Raw genomic sequence first — 20,343 nt, forward strand, 5'->3', positions numbered from 1 at the left:
TGGCATGTCCGCCTCAACGCATCACAAAGGCAAATATGTGTCACGTTTGCGTCTTTGCTGATGGCCTAGTTACTATACGTTAAGCCACTGGATTTGGTTCCTGACGCATTTTAAATCCGCGTGGCCCAAAAAATGCCCTAAGTCTGCTGACATAGGTAGAGGTGACAGGATAAATTTATGCTAACCTTTCATGTCTCAAAACTAATTATGTAATCAATTTTTGCTGTGGATGGATCGACCAATCTAGCATGGTGCGACCACGCGCTGCTTGCCCGCACGAAGCCTGTTGACGGCTCTGCTAACCGCGCGCGTGCTGCTGCTGATCGATAGCTGGTGTGCCGATCGGCCACCGGCCGGCCGATCAGTCACCTGTCAGCCGATCGGTCTGACCGGCCAGATGGTGGGACCCATACCACCTGCAATCGACTGTCAGTGCGCTGATCGGTTTGTAGACCGCCGATCGGTGGCCGACCAAGTCACACTTTTGCAAATTTTTGAAAGTGTGACACTCCTGCATTTTATAAAATAATTCGCATTATTTTAAAAAATTCACCATTACTATCGTTGGTAATGTTATAAGTTATTGTTCAAGGGAAGCAAAGAAAACTGCCCATGAGCTAGCTAGAGTTTGTTTTATTAATAAGGTTTCTTGTAATTGGGACGATGACCCCCTTAGTTTTTTGTTGAACAATCTCATAAACAATGCAACCGTTGTTGATATTTAATAAAGCTCTTGTTTCCCTAAAAAAAGAAGCATAGTAGCAGCATCCATAGTAGGTAAAGGGATGGAAACAAAGCCATTATGTTGTCTCATGAGCCTTATCTTTTTTTCGGAATTTACACTTGAGACATGCATAGCTTCATCACATGGAGTGAAGCATGGATGCGAAGAGTAATTCTATTATGAGCAGGCAACTTTTGAAGAAAAAAAAATGAGCACATTCAAATGTGTAATGACATTCAAATGTGTAATGAATAAGAACTATCTAGTACAGATTCACCAATCCAGCTGAGTTACCAGAGTTGCACATGTAAAATTAGGAAACTTAGCACCCGAGGGGTGCATGCAGACACTGCTGATCTGCGGTTGATGTTGTTGGAGACAGCGATGATCTCGTTGGCCTGGTAGACGCGCTGGCCGCTGGCCGTTGGGTGGTGGAGCACGCAGCTTGGGGGAGGCATGCGGTGGAGAGACTGATGTCGATGGAGGTCCTGGCGAAGCATCCCACTGGCTGAATCTCTATCTATATAAATTTCTCTATCTCTGTCGACCCATCTCTCTCTGGTTCTAAAAAATATCAATTTCTTTGCCTGAAAGATGATAAATTCAAGACAATCACATCACATCTCCCGATTATTCTTTTTTAAAAATAAATAACCCTCCCGAGTTAAGTAAAGGAAAAAAAGGCAACTGCTATGACATGAATGGCAGACAAAGCCGACCTATTTTCATGTGCTCCAATATTGTTTGTTAAACTGTAACACTACCAATTATAGCATACTATTTTCTATCGTGTTTTCAAATTTGGACGACCAGTTAAGTCTCTGACCAATTTTTTTTTACCTTGCTGTGTCAACCCAGGCCTGAATGCAGAAAATGCAATGTCCTTGTGAAATGATAGAACTGTATGGCATTCAGGAGACATGATGGTGCACACCATGAACTCAAATGTGCATAATCTACCTAAATGACCTGAGGACCACTTCAGGATCCCACTATACATATAACCTATTACGGAAAAGGGATTGATGAACATGTGGATACAGATACTTACTAAGACTCCGATGAATCTGCTCAAATAAATGTATAGCCTGGGTTAATATAGCTGCATCAAATCAATAGATCATATTCTACTGGTAGAGTATTAACTCGTTGCTCTCAGTACTTTTGAGTACTTCTTTTTACTGAACACGCACCAAAATGTTAACAGCGCTTCAGGTCCAATGTTCATTAAAACATACACAGCAGTGCATTCTCAGGGTTCCAAGCTAGTCAGATCATTTTGTCACTCCAAATTGACTACCTAAGTAACAATATAGTTTGCCCAAGGAGTATAAGATCAAGAAACTTAGCTTTCAGAGGGAAATTCTCACGAAGCAGGTGGACATCCTATTATATGCTCTATTTTCATCTGTTAGAATTTCAATATCCTCTTATTATTAGCAAACAAAAGCACCAGGGTCAAGAGTGTTGCAGGGAAGGGAGGAATTGACTGGCCGCTGGATGTTGCTCACAGGTGTGGTCTTCCTAGCATTTATTCATGATGGAAAGAATAAACAGAACCAAGCATTTGCATCAGTTTCACGTGACAAGCTTCCAATATATATCTTCTTTAGATACAAAAGTAGCAACTTCGCAAACAAACTGTATATGATGCTAAAATGCAAGCCTGGTAACTATAGCCTAAAAGAGAAACATACTTTATTTGGTGACTGGAGCCTATAGATATCATACACATGTACATACATGAACGACAAATTAGGGAAAACTTAAACTGTTCGTCTAAGCAAATATCTTTATAGCATCCATCATAGTAGCCAGCACATAAAGACCCTTGCATCTGATTCTAGTTGTCATTAGAAAATAAAAGTATTTCTTGACACTCTCCTAACACAAGAAGTACTATGACTACAACATAAATAATAGTTCATTCTTGCATGTGATTTGATAGAAAATAGTTGCGGGTGCTCATTTATCAAGTATCAGAGTATGAATTTCATTAATTTGGTCATAACAGCATGAAATTCAAGAAAAATAATGCCCATCAATAATGCTCTTTTATCAAGGGATATTAATACACAATTTTTTACTCTGAACTTCAAAGAGGTAACAGGGCTTATTACAAGATGCACACATGGGATAGCTACAATGGAAAACTGATATGTTAAGTACGAAAGTGCACATGCAGTTTAAGAACAATGTAACTGGCGGGAAGTTCCATGAAACACTTGCATCCATCTTTGGCTTCTAGGAATAACCAGGGAATGATCTCGCGATTAATCTAGAGAGCCGTTGGGCAAGATACCTTTAAGGGCTCACATAGTACATCATGGATATCAAGTTTAGTCTAACAACGGTTCTCTTCATAATAATTTCATTAAAGGTAGCTCTAAGGGCTTCTGATACAACTCCACCCATGAGGTACACTACTCCAACCCAGCTGATTGTATTTTTACATCACTAATAATGGATATATGTGCGTCGCTTTGCTTTAATAAATGGCAGGCATAGTAGTGACACGCTTACCTTCGATAGTCTCGCTCGTACCAGCCCTTCTAATCTGAGGTTGGATCGGCTTGTAGCTACACACAAATGTTCATAGAGGGAGGTTTATGCAGCATAAATAAATTTTATTTATTGGTTGTGAGAATTAAGTCATGTAAATTGACCGACTGGGTGGTATCATTCACTGGTGCAGATGGATTTCGTAATATATATCCTTCACCTTCCTTCTATTTCCAGTTGCATATATGGTATGGAAGGGAAAAACTTCACTTGCAAGATAACATGAATTTTATTTTCCAAGAGGATAATTAATAGTTATGTTCTAGATTTTTATATAGTCATGTGCAAATAACAGTATTCAAAACTGAAATAAACAAAATGAAACTTGTTGGAAAGACTAATAGCTAGAAATGTCATCACTAATAAACCGTTGGATGATAATTCCCTTCCTAAGCATTTGTAATTGTTTCAGTGCACCAATCAATTCAACTTGACGCTAACCAAGAAATAAACTAAAAACATACATGAACCAAATAAGTGCATTCCCTCACCTCCAAAGCATTTGTAAGTAAACGAAGCTAAGAATTTCATCGGTAATAAACTGATAGGTGATACCTATCTTACCAAGCATATGTAACTGATATAGTTAATTAATCAATGCACCATGGTGGACCATACAAGTACATTTCAATAGCTTATGTTCATCTTATGGATCTGCTAAACAAAAATGAAAAAATGAAGCTTAAGTCGGAATGTGTATATAACAATATATTGTAAGAGTACAAAAGGTAAAGTATATGAAATTTGCACGAAATCAGAAGAGATTACACTGTGGCTGCCAGAAAGAAACCTATGTTGTATGGCATTTTTCTGAAAATTTTGGTAATATGGAATGTACCTGTATTTCCTAAATGAAGATTAATTAACATGATATGAAGCAGCATCTCCGAGTAAGATAGAACTTACCGCGTGCAAGTCAGCTAGCACAAATCAGGTGACAAGGTTCCAGTAAGTGAATTACCGCTGAAACCTATGAAGATAAATATGACAAAATGCTAGTATCTTCTCCTATTACCGATCGGGTAAATAGAAAGGAAAAACTATGTGGTGTAGGGCAGGGTAACTTACATGTATGCAGAACTTCATTTCGATAGATAAGCTTTGAAATGTCACATATAAGTTGGTTCTGCGCCAGATCCCTATTAATTTTTTTTTTGTACATTTCATACTGGAATTGTACATTCCCGGAACATACACGAGTACATAGTTTTCAATCTGTCTGGTCAAGAAAGAAATTTTGCTACCATGCATCTACTTTATGAAAAATAGCGCAACACCACAAAAGCATGCAATCCAGGGGAAATTTTACTGTATAGACGTTTAACAACAAAACATAGACACACATGATTACTTGTCTACTTTTTGTTCTTTAATTAACAGAACTAAAAACATTAATCAAACAGTACTCTCTTGACAAAAGTGATTACCGCAATTAGCATCCTTTCCAACCCCACGGTAACAGAAAGAACAAATCATAAGTATTTTTTCATGTACCGCCAAAGAACAAATCATAAGTATTTTTTTAAGTACCGCTGAAGGATTCCCAATGGTTGGACATACAACTCTTCAATACTTAGCAGGGGCCTAATCTACTTTGGCTGTATGTACATGAGCACGGGAGACAAAGATGAAAGTAAGAACAAAGGATTTTGTACTTGTTAAAGTTAAAAACAAAATTGGACAAATGCCTTATATACTTAGATTAACTAAAGTAGAAATTAGATTGGCTTACTGTCAGAAATTAGACAGATGAATTACACCAAATGATTTCCATTGCTTGAAACAGCAATAGATTTTTCCTCTCTCTTAATCATTGAGCCAATCTAAGACTCAAAGTACTACTTAAGCAATAAATTATAATTTTAACTTGAAGAATTACTTTCATTTGTGAGAAATATATAGCTAGGAACCGGAAGAAACTAGTTTCAACAGAATTAGTCATATGAGTACGAAAACAAATTAATTAGGAATAGATCAAGAATTTGCATGATATCATCAGACAGCGCGAGCGGCACCTAACAGCTACCAATTAGTACGATGACCATGTAGATTTTGTGCCCCAACAGGTGCATCTAGGAGATATCCCACGCATAACTTTCTCGTATCTCTTAGCAATCGACTTCACCAGGCTAGTTGATGCTCCTTGGAAGTGCATCGATTGATCAATAGGTGTTGGCCTAATTGGAAAAGGAACAACGAGTCACATACCTGAGATCAGCCATGTATAGCTGCGTCCGGCCGGATCGTGCAAATTTGGGCTGTTGCCGCCGCGCCGCTGTGGTGCAGTATCACCAGCAGGATTTAACTTCATCGATCACATACCACGACTATCTCTAGTCCGGCTCTACTACATACACCTGCACAGCAACGGGTAGAGGAGTCCTAACCGATCAAAACAAGGATTCGAAGAACCTGCGCGGATACAGAGAGCCAAAAAGAAGGTTTCAGATTCCCTAAAAAAGAGAAGGTTTCAGAGAACACCACCCGCGAATGAAATTCAGAGGACAGCCAACGTCATTCATTGCAAACGATCACCGTATCCAGAGAGAAAGATTCACCTGCGCCGAAGCTGTTCAGGCCACCGCTGGGTTCCATTACGGCGACCGTGGCTGGGCTGCATCTCTGCGAGCCGACGCCGACCGGGCGACTCCAGGATCTGGGCTGGGTCGGATACCTCCCGGCTTTCACGAGCTGTGCTCCGACGCTCAGCGCCGGCGATCTCCATCGGCTTGGCTCCCCTGATGCCCTGCCAGGTCCTGGGTGTGCCGGTCGGTCGGGCTAGCTCATGTCCTGGCGGAGCTCGAGCACAGGCGGGGCATGTGGAGGGCGTCAGTCCAGCGAGCGGGCGAGCAGCGGCAGATACGTGGGAGTCGGCGCGGTCAAGCGGCGGCGCACGGTCAGGAGACGGTGTGGAAGAAAACGGCGACGGGGCCGAACCCGAACCCTAGGAAGGTGCTTCGTGAGAGAGGAAAGGAAGGACGTTTTGTTTTCAGGAAAGGAGGCGACGTTGGGCTTTGGCCCATTTCAACGCGAGCGAAGCCCGACGGAGTACGACGAAAACGGACGACTGCCTGGGGAGAATAGGGACTACGTTTGTTCTTTTTAAGTAGTGTAGAAGATGTAGATTTAAGTAGTGTAGATTAAGCCTGAATCGGCCGTACATCATACGTCGGGCCTTTTTCTTTTAGCCCCTCACAAAATAGGAAATCAACCCGCAGTCTGGCGGTCCTTTTTATCCAATGCACGTTCTTACGTGTGCGTCCCGGTTATTTTCCCCAGACGCACACAGCGCCCGTGCTCCGCCTTCCCCGTTCCCTGACCCGTCTCTCTCTCCGACCCTTCCCCAGCTGCGTCGTTCACCATGGGAGCAAGCTAGGCTGCAGAGTTGCCGTTGGTTCTCCAAGGATGAAGAGAGGGAGATCTGGGGTGCTTGGATCTGAACCAGTAGAGGAGGGGATGGCCTGAGCAATGAGATCAAGGCCGCGGCGGGCGCATGTCGACTCCATCTCTTTTTCCTCAGCCAAGGCCAATCCAGATTCCAGAGTCCACACACGAGCAGTTATTGCACATGGAGCCCTGGCCACACCGTGCGCTGCGAGGAACAAGCCTACTGGCCGGCATCTAGATTCGCCAGTTCGTAGCAGATTTGGTGAGTAACTAAAAGTCCGATTAATGATCGAAAACTGAAAGCCTGGTAAAACAATTCACATCATAGGTTCAATTTTAGTACTAAATGGCAATCTGCTCTGCTGAAAACAAATCCGAAAGTTTTCTGTACACTTTCTACCACCAGGAGAAATCTAGCTGAGTGGTAGCATGAGCAAGATTTTAGTACCATCAGGGTACAATTTTTTCTGCCCACATGCCATTCACCTTATGGGTGCAGCACAGCCACCAAAATCTGCAGGAAGACAGGTAGGCCATTGAATCCTGCCGAGGCCTCTATTAACTCAAGGTCTTTTACCTACGCAGGCAGTAATATATCACAACTGAAAATGTACAAGGAAGCACGGCAATCGTTTATGCTATTCTGTATATTGCTCTAATGTTCATATCTTCAAGGGTTGCTCGATGTACTTTCGCAGGCCACGCATAGCTGCTTCACCTCTTCCAAGTTCCAATCAAAGACTGGACAGAATCGCCACTTCTATAACCATGCCGAGTTCATTAATCTGTTCAATCGCCAATTTTTGTAACTACTTAATTCAGTTATGTCGGTGAGCCGGAAATATGGATAAATGTGCGTCTTTGTTCACATATCCTTGACATCATCCAAAATATTCATCTGCTTTATGTTTAACATGTGAGGCAAATTGTCTTTTATCCCAATGTATTTCTCCATCGTTCATTGTAAAACGTGAATATTGACCTAGCTGTCATGTATGTAAAATTCGATGAGTTTGTGTGTCTATGAAAGATGGCTCGACCAAGATGTATCTACAAATTTAGGCCCGTAAATCATTTAATCAAGATAACTCAGATTTTTTTTCCTTGTCATCAATTTTTTAAAACAAACGACCATAAATCCCACTGTCACTAATCATCATTCGTAGCAACGGACGGGCTCGAAGGGGACGCAGGCAAACCAATGAACTGGACGAGTCTCCAACACTTTCTCCATGTAATCCCGAACTGGCTCAGCCAGATGAAACACTAAGTAATCATCTTTACACACTGAATCTCACGTACAAAGCATAATCGGACACTGCCACACACCCCAGTCTGCAGTTTATTCAAATTCAAACTTCTGCTAGTACACGATGGCAACCTCTATATAGATCCACCACAGACGATAAGGTTCACAACGTGATATATAGCAACTAGGTTTACCACGAGGTACTAGTCGTCTCCACCGCAGATCTAAACGTTAAACAGAGCTGCTACTACTTCATTCGCTAACAGAGACCGACCTCTCTCTTCGGGCAGACCTTCCGTAACGCCCATCAGAAGGCGTCGGGCTCCTTGATCCGCTGTCAGCGGGTGAACGTGAGTAAGACTCCTCTCTGAATCTGCGCCTTGAGTACCGAGGAGAGGGAGACCTGTCACGGTAGCAAACAGGTTTGGAGTATCATTCGGGCCCCGGGAAATGAAGAAACTCGACCAGCAAAATCAATGAAGATGCAAAGGAGGAGCAGTCTTACCTTGAGTAGCTCCGGCCTCGGTAAGATGGCCGGCCCCTCGGAGAAGGAGAGTACCGCCGATCATAAGACCGGCCTCTGCTATGGCCTCTGCTACTGCAGAGATGCGCAAACAAACAGTCAATGGAGCGGCCATGCATGCATTTGTAGCTTAACTGATGATTCTCGGTACATGTGGTAGGAAGAAACACGTACCTTTCTCTGGTTCTCATCTCACCAGGCTTCTTCCTGTTCTCCTGGGCAAACACAACTGCTATTTCTCTGCCAAGAACAACCTGTCCATCCATATAGTATTTTGCATCAGCAGCATCGGCAGGATCGAAGTACTGGACAAACCCAAATCCTCTCGGCTCCCTGTGACAGGTCCAAAACAAGTAGAAGGGATTATATCATTCCTTCAAAAAGGATAGTACAAATCCGTTCAAGTACACAGCAACCAAACAAATGTTAACTTCCCATAGTCGTGGACACACACACAAATTAAGGGAAACAATTAAAAGGTGCACTCGGCTGCTGACCTTACAGTTGTAAGTCGTAAGAGTACTAATACAGACTTCAAACTCTTCATGAGGACTTGCAAATCTCTTAAACCTGTAACTATATCTTCCGTTCTCTTCAATAGTAATCTTAGTTGCATTTGCATATCTCTTAATTTCCAACTCTCTATTTCTTCCATTCTCTTCAAATCTCTTAAACCTGTAACTATATCTTGCATTTGCATATATCTTAATTTCCAACTCTCTATTTCTTCCATTCTCTTCAACAATAATCTTTAACTGCATGTTTCTTAAGTTGCAACTTCTCTAGCCTTCCTTCTCTTCAACAGTACTCTTATGACTTGTCTTCAAAAAATTATTTCCACTGTTAATTTCAAGGGTTGATAGAAGTATTTAATGTCTGCTAATATAACTACAGTGAAAAAAAAAAAAGAACTTTGCGAGGTGCGTTTTCATAGGACTAAAGCGGCATGTGCGATCATACAAAGCTCAACTACCAAATATGAATTTGCCATTGCTTTATACAAAAAAATTGACGATATCCCCAGATTTAAAGGCCAATGAACAGAAGTTTAGTGTCTTACTGAGTATGGTAATCCCTTGGAATATACACATCTTTCAGACGACCAAATTGCCCAAATGGCCTTCGAAGATCATCTGGCCTGCATTCATAATATATCATCATCATGAGTTAAAAGGACTAGGAGGAAAGAAGAAAGTTCCCCAAACTTGCAAAGAACGAGAAAACTACAACAAAGGAAAAAAAGGAAAACTTCAATCTGAGAAAACAGTGAAGACAGAATGGGAGGACAGAGGCACACAGAGAAGAAAAACAGTGAGCAGAAGATAGCAGAGGTAAATGATGCAAATGCCTACCTATGGATGCATTCAAATTGATGCATATTGCCTGATGATAAGTGTTGAATCCCCCAGGAGGAGAAGACCGGGGCAACAAATTGAAGATATGGTAATTTTCTTACCACCATAATACATTTGAAACTAAATGCATCAACTTACAAACTACAGTACCTTGGTTAAGATGAATGTATCCTTGCTTCAAAAACTATCGAATGTCACAGATGCATTTTTTTTTTAAATATGCTTAACACAAAGATGAGTTTAGGTATATTATATACACCACACAGAAGAATACACGCAATTACTGGTCTAGGGGAAAGTTGTGCGAAAACCTCACCTGCAGTCCCGGCGAAGGTTCCTGACCAAAAGACTGGTCGGGATATCTCTACCTTGGGCACCATAACGATCACCACGTGGACTTGGGCTGCGTTCCCTTCCCCTTCCCCTGTAGCCTCTTGGTGGCGGGGATGGACTGTAACTGTAGCCCCTTGCCATGTTGGTCTATAATGATAAAACCAGAGGATAGTATTATTGAAATGATTCAATGCGCCACAAAATCACCTTACAAGTTCTCAGTACGCACATAAGAAGACTGTCAGAGAGGAACGATCTAAACATCAAGCACCTGACTTGTAAATTCAAGTGGGCATTTCCAACGATGCTAGCCTTAAGATTCCACATAGGCTTTACTTGGAACAGAGAAAAGATTCCGATGATCTGTGCACAACATATTTTCTCTATTATACAAGGATAAATATGTCATCCGTTTTTCAGAAGTTTTCTAATTTAACCATAGCAATATTGTTATTCTGCTGCGAGCATTACTTGCTAGTAATAACGATAACACCAGGAACACATTTTTATGTCCTGCTATCCCAAAAGTAAGATACCGCCAAAAACACACTTTCATGTCTACATAATTCCCTTCCTAATAGCAACTTTTAGGATTTCTAGGACTTGGAGGGGATGCTCCACAGGAGATCCCAGTAATTTTGCCTGATTTTCGAAAAAAAAAATTAGAACACGAACAGCAAGCACACGGATATGTTGTCTAAAACTGAATCAGGTTGGTCCGCAGGCAAGGGCGAAGACAGCTTTCTGATTATATTTCGGAACGAGAGACCAAGAACGCGCATGGGCAAGGACATGAACCCTCAGAGGCAGAGTTCAGGGCAACAACGCACCAGGAAGGGAATTTGCTTCAGACCTAAGCAGACGCGCGCGCTAACGAATCACTAGATCTGACTCTGAGGCGCGACAAGAAGAGCCACCAATCATCCGCTTACATCTTCGATCAGGATCATATATCATGAGCGGAACCGTTAATCGCAAGGCTGCTTGCATTTCCTCGGGGATCATACGCGCGCAATCAGGAATCGGGAACTGATCGCAGCGCGGAGATTCAGAAAATAGATAGACCAGACTGATGATCACAAGGAGCCAGGCGACCAAATCGAGCGAAGCTTACCGCGGAGGATTCGTATCGAACAGAGGGGGCGCGCGCCGCTCGTCACGGGAGAGAGAGAGAGAGAGAGATCAAGGGACCTAGTGTTTCGTCTAGAGCCCAGAAGGTTCCCGATGCGACGGGAGGGGTGGGGCGGTGCCTTTATTTGGCGAGGCGGTGCCGCACGTGTCGGCCCCTGCTGGTGTTGCGGCTGCTCTGGATGATGGAGGAATAGAGAGGAAACGCACATTTCCATGTGGGCCGCATCTTCGTCGTCATTCCCGACGAGGCAAGGCGCGTGTCCTCTGCTCCGCTCGTCGGACGACGGTCGGGCCGTCGCTCCCACGTTAAAGACGACGATGCCTTGCCACCACTTCCGTCGGCGAAGAAGCAATGGTGGGACTAGGAGGCCGAAGCGCAGGCGGCCCTCTGTGGCGACGGCGACGAGGAGGAGTTCGCCGGCCAGAACTTCATCCTCGGTCGCTCCATCGACGAAGACTACCGGCATATCGCGATCGACCTGCGGTAGGCAGCAGTGTAGTCCGCTAGGGACCACATCGCCAACTACATCGACCTCGCTGGACCATCCGAGCTGCCGACGCCAAAGGAGGAGAAGGCCGATGAGGAGGAGGCCGAGGACGTCGACAGCTGGTCATTCGGGTCATCCACTAGATGACCTGGACTTCAGCGCCTTTGACTCCCAACGCCACTAGATTATTTTTTTAGTTTTTTAGTTTGAATTCATGTTAAATTTGTACAAATTCCGTTTGAACTTTGTATGAATATCGTTTTTAAAATTTGATTTTGATTTTCTAAATCTATCGAGGCCGCTGGTTTGAGGGCGCCGGTGTGGGAGCAGCATCCCCAAATAGAGGATGTTGTACCGGCGCCCCTGCCTATTTAGGGGCTGCCGGTGGAGATGCTCTAAAAAAATGCTAGATGAGATAACAAACCCATACTAGTTCATACGGACCAAAAAAATGTTCACAAGGTACAAAATAATATCACAAGGATAAAAGAATAAAATTTTAAAAATAAATATGAACAAAAACAAAAGAGAAAAACATGGCTTAATTTTCGCCCAGCCATGTCCAGCCTGCGGCGTGGGAACGCAAATTTGTTACTACCTCCGTTTTAAGGAATAAGAAGCACACGTATTTTAAGACGAACTTTAACCATAAAAATTGAATAATAAAATATTAATTATATTATATGTAATTAGTATTGTTGGATTCATCTTAAAAAGCACTTTCTGATGATGCTAATTTCATACCAACAATATTTATATATTTAAAATAATTTTTTGTCAAATAAAAAAGTACGAAAGACAAGGACGACTTATACCTTGAAACACTTATACCTTGAAACCGAGGGAGTATCAAACACGTCCTGGTTAAACCTTGACGTGTTTGTTCACAAGTATCTGATTGCTGCAGCCCCATGGCGGTGGTCGTCCATCTGGAGGCGTCGTGGAGCTCGGTGTTTTGCCGGATTGTACGTCCGATGAGGTATGTGTTTCCAGGTTTGGTCGACGAGGTGGCGACATCAACCAGGCTATGGAATTGTGTCCTCTAGCCTCCTCCTCGCTGCAGTGGCGTGTGCTCCTACGCTATTGTACGAGGCCTATGAGGTCGTCCTGAGTCTGTTGTCGCTCCTCATCTCTAGGGACGACAACGTCGTGCATAGTTGGTGGTTGCAGGCAGACGGATCTTCTTATCTTCATCGACTTTCTTGATTGGAGACGGTGGCTCCCGGTCTCGAGTTGCACGGGGTTGGACCCCGACCGACACGCCACAACGATATGTGCTCCGTCGTTCGTGGCGGATGCTTTCTTCAGCTCACAAAGCTTCACATTTATAAAATAATAAAAACATGGCTCAAAGTCCGTTTTCGCTCGGCCATGTGCCCCGGACCTGCCACCCAGGAGAACCAATTTGATATCAAGCATGCCCCTGATGAACCTTGATGTTGACGTGTATGTTCACAAGTATGTGATTGCTGCTTGCCAAAACATCATCCATATCACTGAATCCTTGAGATGTACGCGGAAATCCCGTCCTGGAGAAATGCAAAGAGAAATTTACCAATGTTGGCAATGAAAATTATAGGAGGCAGAAATAATCGTTGGTGATATTATGAAGATAGGGTTCCTTTATTAGGCGGTCAGGTTCAAGATCGTTGAGAAAAGACCGTAGGATATTTTGTTTGATCATATGAATATCACATACTAATAATATTGTGATGCGCATGTATTTTGTGGTCCATGCACCTTATCTATCAGTCTATCACAACTGGGGGAAATATATTGATCCAGTAGTAAGTTATAGCCAGTTAAGCCAAAAATAGGGACAAGATATGACTCAGATTGAATGATGGGTCGTCTTGTGGTTGAGCATTCCATTTGTAACCATCCGAAAAAGACTATTCCTTTTGTTTTACTATGGAAAGTACACTCGCACGTGTCCGTGTCATGTTCTGGGAGAGACATCCCATCCTGTAAGCCATATATTCTTAGAATGCAGTGACCTGCAGCTTCCACAAAAATTCTATCTACCAAGAACTCTGCAAGTTACAGAGAGCTCACTACCGCAATGAAGGGGAGCCTTAGCCATGAGTTCCAGACTGACCTCCGTGCTGCTGAGGTGTGGGAGGTCTATGGAAGCCTCCTTATTGGACAGTTGGTGCCTCAATTGCTTCCTGACATGCTCTCAAAGGTCGAGCTTGTTGACGGTGATGGTGGCGTTGGAACAGTCCTGCTTCTCACCTTCCCTCCTGGTTAGAACCTGAACCCATACCCTTCATTTAGCCAAGGATGGTCCATTTTTTCTTGTTTGATATCATGTGCACCCAGCTACAAGTAATTTCCGTTTTGGTTATTATGTTACCAGGAACTCCTGGATTGGAATTTTACAAAGAAAAGTTCGTGAAGGTCGATAATCAAAATTATGTGAAGGAGGCAATAGTAGTAGAAGGAGGGTTTCTGAATTATGGCTTTACGGAGTATTTGGTACGATTTGAGATTACAGGGAAAACAGAAGAGACATCTGTAATAAGGTCAACCATTGAATATGAAGTCGACGAAGACCACATAAGCAATACATCCTTGGTCAGCACCAGTGCTGTAGCTGCTATTGCTGAGGCCATCACAAGGTATATCAAGGAGCAGAAAAGTTCTGAGCAAGCTCCGAAGAAAACCCCAGACAAGCAATCACAGTGATGTGCCAAATAGTAACTTTCTCTATAATTTCTATTTACCGTGTTACAGATTATGTTTCTTGGATAAATAATTGTAACTTATTGCTGTAGTGCCCTGACAAGTATTGTATACAGTTTTGATAAGAAAGCCAGAGTTTATTTTGTTTTTTTGAAAACGGAGGCAAAAGCTTTGCCTCATTCATTCATTAAGCAGAAGGTGCCGGTTTTTAGGAGAAAACCGGGCGAAAACCAACAACAACGGTGCCAAAAGCACCCCCACAGCCACACACCCCGCCCCAAGGGGCACACCTAGCCATCCTGGCTACCCACAAAAGCTACAGAAGAAGCTCAAGTCGGTCTATGCCAAACAGATGACCCTTCGAGGAGAGCCCGGCAGCTTCGATTCTGAAGACGAGCCTCGGAGAGGAGATGCGCAAGACAAGCGCCAAATAGGACCTTCACCGGACCGCCTCTTAAAGGTCATCGTACACCGCCCAGGGGCAGCTTCGACTTCACAGCAAGAGGAGGTCACCAAGAAGACATTCGGACACGCCGGAACGGAGCCGACTAACATGACCTTGCCGCAACCAAACCTTGGCCACCTCCATCGTCGTTGCCTCACAAGACTCCACCGGGAACACCCGGACCTCCGGTTGGCCTCCTGCCAACCCAGAAGCCATGTGTGCCTATCCCGCCGGAGTGCGCGAAGGGGGTCACCACCTTCAAGACGACGCCCTCAAGAGGGGGCACGACGAAGAACCGACGCCGTCGTCCGATCCCATAGGATCAAGGCTTTCACCTGAAGACGTGAACCCGAGGCAGCGAAGGTCGTAGAGCTCCACGACCGCCCCCCAAGAAGGACGGCGACATCCACAGACGCCGCGCGGTCAGGCTTTCGCCCGGAGCAAACGAACCACCACACCCTCACGCGGCCGGACAGCGAGACGAAGATCGAAAAACGCTGTCAGCCCGCAGTCCGCAGACACACCTCATGTGCAGAAGCGGCGCCACCGCCACACACAAGCCACCACCGCCACCACCACCAGACCAAGGAGCTCCGCGAGCTCGGCTGCCACCACCCGCACCACGCGGGGTTGAAGAGCCGAGTCGCACCAATACTGCCGACCAAACTCACCGAGAAGAGCTCCGCGGGCGCCGCCAACCGCCACAGAGAGGGAACTTCGACGGACGCCAACACGGGGGTCCAAGGCAGAGCCGTCAGCCGCAGCAGCGCGAGCCCCCGGTCCAGCCTCCATGCCACCCTCGCGGCCACAGTGGCCGCCAACCACCGACGTCACACCCGCAGGGCCGCCGCCCCGCCATCCAGCACCGCGCCCACCCCTGCAGCAACGCCGGTGAAGGCCGGGAAGAAGGGCGCCGCCTCAGCCCCGGCATCCACGGGCCGAGCCAGCGCGAGCAGGGGCGATCCCGAGCAGGCCCGCCGGAGCCCATCTGGGCCCGAGCGCGTGCTGCCATGCCCCGCCTCGCCAGCATCGCTGCACCACCGCTGCGCCACAGCTGCGCCCCGCCCACGCGCCATCACGACCGCCTGCGACGCCATCATCGCCCAGCCGCCGGCCCCAGCGCCCGCCGCCATGCCCTGCGCCCGACGAGCTCCCTCTCGCCAGGGGACGCGGGAGGGAAAGGAACCGCCCCGCCGCCACCTTCCCCGGGGAGCGCGCGGCTTTGCCGGCCCCCCTCCGGCGGCGGCGAAGCAGGGAGGAGAGGTGGAGGGTGGCTACAGGCGGCGGCGGGTAGGGTTTCCCCCCTGGTCGCCAGAGGAGGGCGACGCGGGGGGGACGAAGCTGAAAGCCAGAGTTTATGATCTATGCATCACATATTCATATCAATGTGGCCCTGTATACAGTTTTGCAGTAAATATTACACTATTTCTTTAGTTCTAAACTGAATTCAACTATGGTACTTTATTATAAACCACTTCAAAGAATTGCAAATATTTAAGACTGGCTAAATGGATCTAATTGGAGCCAATCTATAGTCTGAAGCTGGGGCACAGGGCTTAAGGCACTTATGCTACCAGCTTAGTAGCCTATTATGTGTGTTGAGCAGCCTTCTCTGTTGACGATTTAACATATTCTTCCTTTTATATAGGCATTGAGAAGAAAGCTTTATATTTCTCAAAAGAGCAGCACTGAAAGAAATCAGTCTGGCATTCTGAAACTCTGGAACTAGTAAGTGCAAACATCAAGAATAGAGTAAAAATATCATTCTATTTCTTATAAAAACTGCTTCACGAGATCTCACCATTTGGTAAAGAAAACATACAGCAGCGCCAGACAAAATGATCACCATTAACATCATCGTTCGAAGGCATAATCCCCATCTTGAGATGTCTGACAACACAGGCGCATCCTTGAGAAGGAGTTCTACCACCATATCTTTGTAAAGTGCAAGAAAACTTATTTTTACCTTAGCATGTATGCCAGGAAAAACTCATCCATCTTCTTAGCAACAACAGCATAGCAACAGTCACTACTCCATTCCGTCTCTCCAATTCTGCATGCACCATGGTGGCCATGACCTGGCTAGCATGCAAAACACCTCATTGGTATAGAGATCGTTAGATTATACAAGAGTTATCAAGAAGAGCCAAGAGCATCTGACCACAAGGGAAACATGCTTCTGTCGGATGAGACATGGGAGACCACTTACCCTATGAAACCAACCATACTCCTATCAAGCATAGGAAGTTGATTAACTTAGTTACTAATTACTCCATCCATTCCAAATTAAGTGGCACAGCTTTTTTCTAGATACAATACAAGTGTATCTAGACCAAATCTGACCAAAGCTGCGTCAGTTAATTTGGAACAAGGGCAATAGTTAAGTATAGCTAAAAATTGACCAAAGACAACAACTATGATGGCTAATGATGATTTTGTTGTGTTAAATGTACAAATTAAGTCCTAAACATTTACCAGAGTTGTTTCCAAGTAAAGTGCAAGAAAGCTTATTTTACCCCGAACAAAAAAAAAATCCTCCTTGAGGATTAAATATTAATCAAGAATAGATTACAGAAATATACATATATTCCAACATAAAAAATGATAATGGAATTTCGTTCTACACATATTTTTTCTGTATAATCATGAACAAGACTATGCTTGATGAATTACAACTAATTTAGCAATGCATCAGAAGGCACCATCCATTTGTAAATAAGACACCACGGAGTATAAATTAGACATGACATCTCTTATCTTCACTGCTGATTATCCTCATATCAGTCTGTGTAACCAAAAGGGTGCTTGATTCCTTAAATCTGGACCATTCATGTGTACTTTTGTTTTTCTTGCTCCATATCTTTGTAACCAGCACCTCCAGGAAGCCCCTGAAGTACATAGCAAGATAAGTTGCAATCTGTCCGACAGAATCATATGATAATTATGGGATCATATGAAAATAAAATGCATTCCCGAAACCCAGATATATTGACCCTTCAAAAAAAATGTGGCAATAAATTGTGTTAGCGAAGTAGAAAAGTAGGAGAGCTGTGGAACTGTTAAGAAAAGTAGACCATGAAACTTGGAGTAGTTTTCTGGGGTTGTAAATTTAGACTTTACATGGATTTAATTAAAACAGCACCCGCTTTGGTATCATGTTTAAAGAGAATATATCTTCTTTTTATCTCTTAGTAGAACCCATCATTTTTGGGGAGTCCTTACAACCATCAAAACAACTGTCGGAGCCTCCTGTACGGTTCTTCTTAAAAAACAAACACAAAAGGTTGAAAATTGTCTGCTATGTGCTAATCAAATTTCTTTGACTGTTTTTGTATTAAGGTCAACAGACTATGTTAAATGCATGGCATAATTATTAAATATTAGAATCGTGGCATAGAGAACCACTAAAATAATTCGACATACTCAACCACGTAAAACAATTTAAAGGTGCTCCCATGCGGAATTATAGATGGTTCTAGTCAGTCAATGACCAGGATCAGCTTAGGTTCATTAATTCCAATAATGAAACAAATAAAACTACACACTAATTGTCTCATCGAATAAGAATAGCTAAACAGGCACTCAACTTGCAGTTTATTCTAAAAGATGAGGCTTTGCAGATTACTTAACATGGAAAAAGCAGCCTCCCCATGATAAAGTATAGATAGCACTTACAGTAGTGAACAAGGTGAAAGGCCCTCACGGACATAGTATACGAACAATAACGAGTCGTAATGCTGTCCTTTAATGTAGTAGAACATTGGCAATCTTCTAACAAGGTTAAATAGCATCTTCTTGTAGAATCTGATTGCAGGTTGATTGTATGAAATAACATGCAAATATACACCCCTGCAGTTGATGATACTTGTACCATATTTAATCACCTCCTGAACCAGGGAAGATGCTGCACGTTGAAGTTTTTTCATGGTCAGCAGAATTTTCAGAAAACAATAAGAAAATCCGGCAATAGGTACTCACCTATGCCAAGGTTTCTGTAACGATCTACCACGCCGAGCGTTAGTATATACACAAGAGTTGAGTCTTTCCGCAAACAGTTGTAGCTAAAAATATCTTCAATCTGAAAAGATTATTATTATTAGCTCTATATATGAGCATGTCAATAAATCAGGGTTTTCAGGACTTGGTGTACCTCACTGTCTTGTGCAGAAACCATCTTGGTGGTAACAAACCCAACAAGCTCATCTGATCTGCTCGTGTCGACAGCACCCCAGGATATAATACCATTGCCATTAACAACATCCAAGAAGAAATCCCTCTCATACCTCAAGAAGAAAGGGCACAACGAATAGCAGAGGCAAAATTTAAGAGGAACTTATGGAGATATCTAACAATACATTGAAACAGTTTGCGAGCAAGTTTACACTTTACAGTTTGGGCATAACCAATAGTGACATTCATTCAGTTCTTGTACCTTACAGGAAACAAATCAACGTGAATCTGCTCGAGCACCTGGAGATCCGAGAGCCGAATCGGGCGGTATTCTACAGTTGGTTGGAATTTGGATGTTGGGTCCAACATGAGGAGTTGAAGCCGACCTGGAGCTCTCCTAGAGACAAATTTCTCTCCGACTCATCCGTGTGTCAGCCCCAGCATACACAATGCCGATTCCTGTCCAAGCCAGCGTGGGTACCTCCGAGTATACTCCGATTTTGAATTGAATCTGGGTTATCACGCACAGCTACATTATCAGTTCAGGTCGATTACAACAAGAAATCCTCAGTCTAGCATCACGAACCCACCAATCAAGTAGTACGATTTCGCCATGAACGGGCCGAGAGGGGCCGAATCAGATGTAACCTAAACCTAATACGCTGCGATGATTGTTCGGAAACAGTTGGGCAGATGAGCGAGGGGCGGAGCTAACCTTGCAGCCTGGGCTCAGATGAAGGGATGTGAGCGCGCTTTGGCTAGGTTCCTCGGCTCAACACTTCGATTTGGTGGGGGCCGTTGACGAAGAAGATGAAAGCTGGGGGCGCTGGCTGGAGAAGTGGTGGGATGAATCGGGAAGTGGAACACGCGTGAATGAAATTGTTTAAGTTTTCAACTCTTGGCTCCGAACATGAAGAGTTAATCATCAAACTGTATTTTAGTTAGGCTCAGGACCTGATGACATTCTTCAGATTCTTGAGAATGATCGCCTTGTAACCCTTGCTGAGTAATAAAGCTCCTTTTGACCCGCAAAAAAAAAAAAACTCTTGGCTCCGAACATAAAAAAAACTGTTCGTCTAGCTCCTTGTCACTCATACTGTCACATTCAAAATTGTTCCTAGTCTGGGCATATGCAGTTGACCTTAAAATGATACAAATCACCTAGAATGTTGCCTATGTATTTTTATGCTTGTCCCACCACTAGAAGAAATGTTGCAATGAGGTTGTAATAACATAATATTTTGTTGCGCATGTGAGAGTGTGCTGCAAGGGCCGAACGACCAAAATGTAA

General features: G+C 44.0%; 3 protein-coding genes and 2 long non-coding RNA genes across 8 annotated transcripts; 1 reads left to right on the top strand and 4 right to left on the bottom strand.

The window, feature by feature from the left end:
• Positions 1–773: 773 nt before the first annotated feature.
• On the bottom strand, positions 774–6,018 carry LOC124678067. The gene is made up of 2 exons (XR_006994319.1): positions 5,845–6,018; positions 774–5,643 (listed from the first exon to the last, which is right to left on the bottom strand). It is a non-coding gene; the product is annotated as an uncharacterized LOC124678067 (long non-coding RNA).
• Positions 6,019–7,981: 1,963 nt separating this feature from the next.
• LOC124675961 (serine/arginine-rich SC35-like splicing factor SCL30A) lies at positions 7,982–11,358 on the bottom strand. Of its 4 annotated transcripts, none has more exons than XM_047212050.1 (7): positions 10,117–10,157; positions 9,506–9,583; positions 9,170–9,266; positions 8,943–9,090; positions 8,620–8,778; positions 8,428–8,520; positions 7,982–8,325 (listed from the first exon to the last, which is right to left on the bottom strand). In XM_047212050.1, exons 3-7 carry the CDS (start codon positions 9,204–9,206, stop codon positions 8,175–8,177), a joined length of 588 nt encoding a protein of 195 aa, XP_047068006.1. In that variant the 5' UTR covers positions 9,207–9,266; positions 9,506–9,583; positions 10,117–10,157; the 3' UTR covers positions 7,982–8,174. The 4 variants fall into 4 exon arrangements, with proteins under 4 accessions (XP_047068006.1, XP_047068007.1, XP_047068005.1 ...); XM_047212051.1 differs by having other exon boundaries at positions 7,984–8,325; positions 8,943–9,069; positions 9,148–9,266; XM_047212049.1 differs by having other exon boundaries at positions 7,984–8,325; positions 8,943–9,266.
• Positions 11,359–13,185: 1,827 nt separating this feature from the next.
• Positions 13,186–17,402, bottom strand: LOC124677148. Its single transcript, XR_006993954.1, has 3 exons — positions 16,849–17,402; positions 16,684–16,772; positions 13,186–13,281 (listed from the first exon to the last, which is right to left on the bottom strand). It is a non-coding gene; the product is annotated as an uncharacterized LOC124677148 (long non-coding RNA).
• Positions 13,752–14,537, top strand: LOC124677147 (norbelladine synthase-like). Its single transcript, XM_047213151.1, has 2 exons — positions 13,752–13,998; positions 14,112–14,537. Exons 1-2 carry the CDS (start codon positions 13,815–13,817, stop codon positions 14,438–14,440), a joined length of 513 nt encoding a protein of 170 aa, XP_047069107.1. The 5' UTR covers positions 13,752–13,814; the 3' UTR covers positions 14,441–14,537.
• Positions 17,403–17,506: 104 nt separating the features above from the next.
• Positions 17,507–19,949, bottom strand: LOC124678059 (histone acetyltransferase MCC1-like). Its single transcript, XM_047213996.1, has 6 exons — positions 19,768–19,949; positions 19,315–19,563; positions 19,033–19,165; positions 18,861–18,960; positions 18,558–18,786; positions 17,507–17,770 (listed from the first exon to the last, which is right to left on the bottom strand). Exons 2-6 carry the CDS (start codon positions 19,419–19,421, stop codon positions 17,620–17,622), a joined length of 720 nt encoding a protein of 239 aa, XP_047069952.1. The 5' UTR covers positions 19,422–19,563; positions 19,768–19,949; the 3' UTR covers positions 17,507–17,619.
• Positions 19,950–20,343: the final 394 nt, after the last annotated feature.

The sequence above is a fragment of the Lolium rigidum genome, chromosome 7 (assembly GCF_022539505.1).
Source record: "Lolium rigidum isolate FL_2022 chromosome 7, APGP_CSIRO_Lrig_0.1, whole genome shotgun sequence".
Taxonomy (NCBI): Eukaryota; Viridiplantae; Streptophyta; class Magnoliopsida; order Poales; family Poaceae; genus Lolium; species Lolium rigidum.

Coding starts and splice junctions, on each gene's coding strand:
- LOC124675961 (XM_047212049.1), bottom strand. CDS start 9,178: ATGGAAGAAATAGAGAGTTGGAAATTAAGATATATGCAAATGCAAGAT. Junction 8,779..8,942: donor TTACGACTTACAACTGTAAG/GTCAGCAGCCGA, acceptor GACCTGTCACAG/GGAGCCGAGAGGATTTGGGT. Junction 8,521..8,619: donor GAGATGAGAACCAGAGAAAG/GTACGTGTTTCT, acceptor GCATCTCTGCAG/TAGCAGAGGCCATAGCAGAG.
- LOC124677147 (XM_047213151.1), top strand. CDS start 13,815: ATGAAGGGGAGCCTTAGCCATGAGTTCCAGACTGACCTCCGTGCTGCT. Junction 13,999..14,111: donor GCTTCTCACCTTCCCTCCTG/GTTAGAACCTGA, acceptor TTATGTTACCAG/GAACTCCTGGATTGGAATTT.
- LOC124678059 (XM_047213996.1), bottom strand. CDS start 19,421: ATGTTGGACCCAACATCCAAATTCCAACCAACTGTAGAATACCGCCCG. Junction 18,961..19,032: donor TTTCTGCACAAGACAGTGAG/GTACACCAAGTC, acceptor TAATCTTTTCAG/ATTGAAGATATTTTTAGCTA. Junction 18,787..18,860: donor TTACAGAAACCTTGGCATAG/GTGAGTACCTAT, acceptor TTCAACGTGCAG/CATCTTCCCTGGTTCAGGAG.